At 40.7% G+C, this 4,778-nt stretch overlaps 1 protein-coding gene across 1 annotated transcript; it reads left to right on the top strand.

Moving 5' to 3' along the window:
- The first annotated feature begins 2,601 nt into the window (after positions 1 to 2,601).
- Positions 2,602 to 4,778, top strand: LOC121613364 (cytosolic sulfotransferase 3-like). The gene is made up of 8 exons (XM_041946731.1): positions 2,602 to 2,628; positions 2,783 to 2,921; positions 3,048 to 3,176; positions 3,303 to 3,403; positions 3,945 to 4,071; positions 4,170 to 4,267; positions 4,392 to 4,566; positions 4,666 to 4,778. Exons 1-8 carry the CDS (start codon positions 2,620 to 2,622, stop codon positions 4,776 to 4,778), a joined length of 891 nt encoding a protein of 296 aa, XP_041802665.1. The 5' UTR covers positions 2,602 to 2,619.

The raw sequence follows: 4,778 nt of genomic DNA, 5'->3' as shown, positions 1-4,778 counted from the left end.
GAGTAGACTCATTTTAAATCAATAAATATGTTTTAATCACTATTTTGTGTCACTTTATATTGAATGCTTTAGTAGTGAGTAGCAGAGTTCAAAGCGGGATAATAGTGAGCAGGTTCCTATCGTCCCTGCTCACATCATCTCTTACGTGATTGAAACATGACGGATCCTCATGTTCTTGTATTATCGCTCTTTGGAGAACGTAACTTTAAGTTAGGCTCATCTGACAGCCATTCACTACAGGATATTTACACTAGCGCACTTTCTCCACCTCGTTCAAACGTGCCAGCTGTGGGGGCGGAGTCTTCATACTGTTCAGTTGACAGACTTCCGGGTAGGATGCACTGATGTATCCTCGCTCATAGCTCCTCCGAGAGCCCTCCTCGCTCCTCGATCCTCGCTCCTCAGAGCCGCAATTTTCGCTTTGGGACGGCCGGCAATATGGCGGACCAGAAGTACTTCCGGTTCGAGCGAGGATTGAGGAGCGACAATTTTGAGAAATGAGATCCACCCAGAGAGAGACAGGAATGAGCACTGGATAACAGACGGATCATGACATGACACCTCCGCTACTCTCTTAAAGCTAACCAAATTAGCAATAACTTAACGACATTAGTAAGTTTGTTTTTAGCTGTGGATTCAATTGACAATGACAACAATAATACAATGTGTGTCCTGTTTTTGCTTTCCACAAAAACAGGACACACATTTAAAACACACTAAAAGAAACTAAGATCACTAAAAATAAAGACATTATACACAAAGACAGTAAAACAATCTACAATATCAATAAACAAATGAAATCACTGAAGAGCAGTTTTAAACTGCATCCATGTCCATCAAGACTCATGTGAAATATGTAGTGAAGACAGGAATTTAATTAAAAAGGTATGAAGTGTCTTGTTCGGTGATACAGAAGTTATCATTAAGCTATGACATGCATGATTCCATTGAATAAATTCCAGTGAGAAACATGCTGTCTTCACTTAGAGACTATTTTTACAGAGGAGCACAGAGGACTGATAAAGAGCTTCATCACATGGACTGATAGAGAGCTTTATCACATGGTGCAGCAATCACCTGAAGCTCAATATCAGCAGAACCAATGAGCTTGTGGTGGACTGCAATACTTCAAATATGAAGGTTTCTGCAAAGACACTACAAATTGTAAAACGAGGATGCTTCACACACATCTTCAAGACGGCAGCACAGAAGATCTATACAATCAGCACAGTTTGAAGGCAGACACCCAAGATTAGTGTCACCAATTCAGTATCTGACCAAATGTGAAATATGGTCACAATCTCTCCTTCTGTTCTGAGTAATGGTGTTGAATAATGGCCGGAAAAGTGTTTTTGCAGATTATAATGTCACAGTAAAAGTGACCCTCAACTTTTTGGACATAAAATGTGATCACTTCATCATTTTATCTTGTTGGGTTATGGCCACATATATGTTTTGTATGGTCACAGTGACCTTTGACCACCAAAAACTGTCAGTTCATTCTTGAGTCCAAGTCGACATTTGTGCCAGTTGTAATGGAATTTCATCAAGGCATTCCTGAGATCTTGCAATCACAAGAATGGGGAATGGGATAGACATGAGGCCACAGTGACCATTGACCACAAAACAATCAGATCACTCGAGTCCAGCTGTACACGTCTGGCAAATTTGAAGAAATTTCCTCAAGGCCTCCTGAGATACAGTGACCTTGACCTTTGACCACCAAAAAGTAATCATTTTATCCTTGAGTCCAGGTGATCTTTTAGGTAGCACCTAAGGCGCTTTCCGAGGTAAATGAACAAATAATAACGTATGAATAATTATAAGTACAGGGTGCCTCAGTTAGTTTGTGGACACAAGTTTGCAGAGCTGACTGAGGCCACTCTCGAGCATCATTACAGCTCCAAAACATGCAAAACTGGATGAGCTGCAAGGACAAATGCATTCTGATTGAGTTCACTGTTTTCAACTGAGTTTGGATGCCCAACAAGCAGCTTTCACAAGACCACATTCTGACAGAGACAATGTTATGGAGACAAGTTTTGATGTAAGCAAGCTAATAGCTAAGAAGCTGAAACCTCACTGAGAAGGAGAAGAAGGTGCTGAGTGCTGCTTTTATCTTACAAAGTAAAATTGTTTCATTTTGTCTTGAACAATTGACTCAGATTAAGGAGAAACCTGGCGTGAAAACTCAGTGACAGCAAGTGTCTGTGTGATTCGGTCTTCATGCTTGATTTTGCCAAGAATCTCTTAGAGCTGAACCTCAAGTTCCAGCCAGCTTCTCAGCTCTCTGCAATGATATCTTAATATGATGATGCAAGGATGAAACTTCTTCAGGCATTTGGCAAGAGGTTTCAGGACATGAAAAGCAAACACAAGGAACTGAACATATTTGCTGTGCTATTACGTGTGGGACCAGTGAATGTGCTTGAAAACTGATGACACAAGATTACTATAAAGCTATAAAGCCACAACCTCTGACTGTGGCTAGTTCATTTCTGTCAGCTCAAGACTGACTGACCCAAGCCTGGAAAACCAGCTGCGAGTAGCATCATCATCATCATCATCATCACTACCATCTGACATCAGACGCCTCACCAAGGAGACGCAGTTCCAGCCATGGCCGAGGTTAGTGTGATATATGTGTTCAGTAATTTAGGATTGCCCTTGAAGGATGTTGTAAAAATTCATATGGCCTTTGAAAGGAAAAGGGTTCCCCACTGTTGCTCTGACACAATGACCATGTGTTTTCTATGTTTTTGGTTTTTGTTTTCTTTTTAAGGTGGAAATACCTGCTCGACCAAAACTGTTTGATTTCCGTGGAATCTCTATGGTCGAGTATTACACACAACACTGGGAGACCATTCAAAACTTTAAGGCCAGGCCAGATGATATACTTATTGCAACATTTCCCAAAGCCGGTCAGTCCACCAACATGAACAGGATGTGTTTTGCTTTAAGCTGGGGTTCTTAAATAAATGTGTGTATAGAGGTGACATGTTTTGATTGGATGTTTATCTTTTTTCTTTCCACTGTCTTTCTTTTAGGAAACACCTGGCTCAGCTACGTCCTCGACCTGCTGTATTTCGGTCAGAAATCTCCAGAGCATCAGACATCCGTGCCTATTTATCTAAGAGTGCCTATCTTGGAGATCACCATTCCTAATCTGGAGCCAGGTTAAAATAATAATCATGTTCTGACCAGTTTTCGTGCCCCCTAAATCTTACACCCTGGCCCTCGAATAATAATTGCTGTGTTTATTTTGGTCATCGGATCAGGGTCAACTCCACCCATCTACAGAGGAACAGAACTGTTGGATGACCACCCCACCTCTCCTCGACTCATTAAGACTCATCTTCCAGTTCAGTTTATACCAAAGTCCTTTTGGGAGCAAAACTGCAGGGTCAGTAGTTTGTGTGTTATTTAAATATCACAGTAAGTTGAAATAGGTGATTATATCAGCATTTATCAATCTGGAAATGGTTATTTATTATATTCTATTATATATTCTATTATATTATATTTATTCTTGGCTGTACTTTGGACTGGTGCAGAACAACTAGTTGACAATTGAACTTGTTAACCAAATAAGTTTTTGTTAGAGTAAAAACAAACAAGGGTGGCTGCCAGGGAGAATTCTTGATCAGGATTATGATACAGGTCCAGGAATTATCAAATAATGGACTAGAGATCTTTACCAGGTTGATGTTTCTCACTTACCTTCTTGTCATTACTCTTTTTATTTTTTTGAAACATGTTTAACTTCAACAAAACAACTTACTTAAGCAGCACACAGGACACTTATGTATTTAATGTGAAGGCTTAATGAAGGTACAATGGTGGCTCCACTCTAAGTACTAGTACAGCTGATTTATGATCAGTTGTTCAAAGGTATTTCATGTTTCATGCGATACTGCCGTTCAGACTGTTTTCTTGTTGTGTAGATCATCTACGTGGCCCGCAATGCAAAGGACAGCGTCACATCTTTTTTCCATTTTGAACGCATGACCTTGGTCCATCCAGAGCCTGGAGACTGGAGCAGTTACCTCCAGAGATTCATGAATGGAAAGAGTATGTAGAAAACACTTCAACAAAGTTGCTTGTGGTGGAGGTGCACAGATTTCCTTCACACTCCTCAAGTGCTTTAATTTATTGTCCCGTTGCTTCAGTGGTGTTTGGACCCTGGTATGACCATGTGAGCGGCTGGTGGAAAAAGAAACAGAGCTATTCAAAACTGCACTACATGTTCTATGAGGATATGGTCGAGGTAATTTATTTGTTTATGTGGGCTGTCTGTGCATGTGTTTGTGTGATCCTGAAGTCTCCCCCTGTTCAGGTTACTGCTCTATCTGGTGATAGTGTGATGACTATATTGACCATTGTGCTTCCAGGATACTGGACGGGAAATAGACAAACTGTGCCGCTTTCTTGGTTTGTCTCCTTCAGCTGAGGAGAAGCAAACAATTATAGGAAAAGTGCAGTTTGATGAAATGAAAACGAACAACATGGTCAACTGGACCACTTTCAGAGGGATGGATTTCAAAGTTTCTACCTTCATTAGAAAGGGTACAGAGAGCACTGATACAAAACACATGAAATGAAACAAAATTCAGTCTTCACCTTCAGCTAAAATACGCGACTGATGGTTATGTGATGTTTCTGCAGGGAAGGTTGGTGACTGGAAGAACCAGTTCACTGTGGCCCAGAATGAAAAGTTTGATGAAGACTACAAGAAGAAGATGAAGGATCCTGCACTGCAGTTTCGCACAGAAATTTAG

Source organism: Chelmon rostratus, chromosome 10 (genome assembly GCF_017976325.1).
Source record: "Chelmon rostratus isolate fCheRos1 chromosome 10, fCheRos1.pri, whole genome shotgun sequence".
NCBI classification, from domain to species: Eukaryota; Metazoa; Chordata; class Actinopteri; order Chaetodontiformes; family Chaetodontidae; genus Chelmon; species Chelmon rostratus.
The sequence above is the reverse complement of the archived record's forward strand: the minus strand, read 5'-3'. Positions and strand labels throughout refer to the sequence as shown.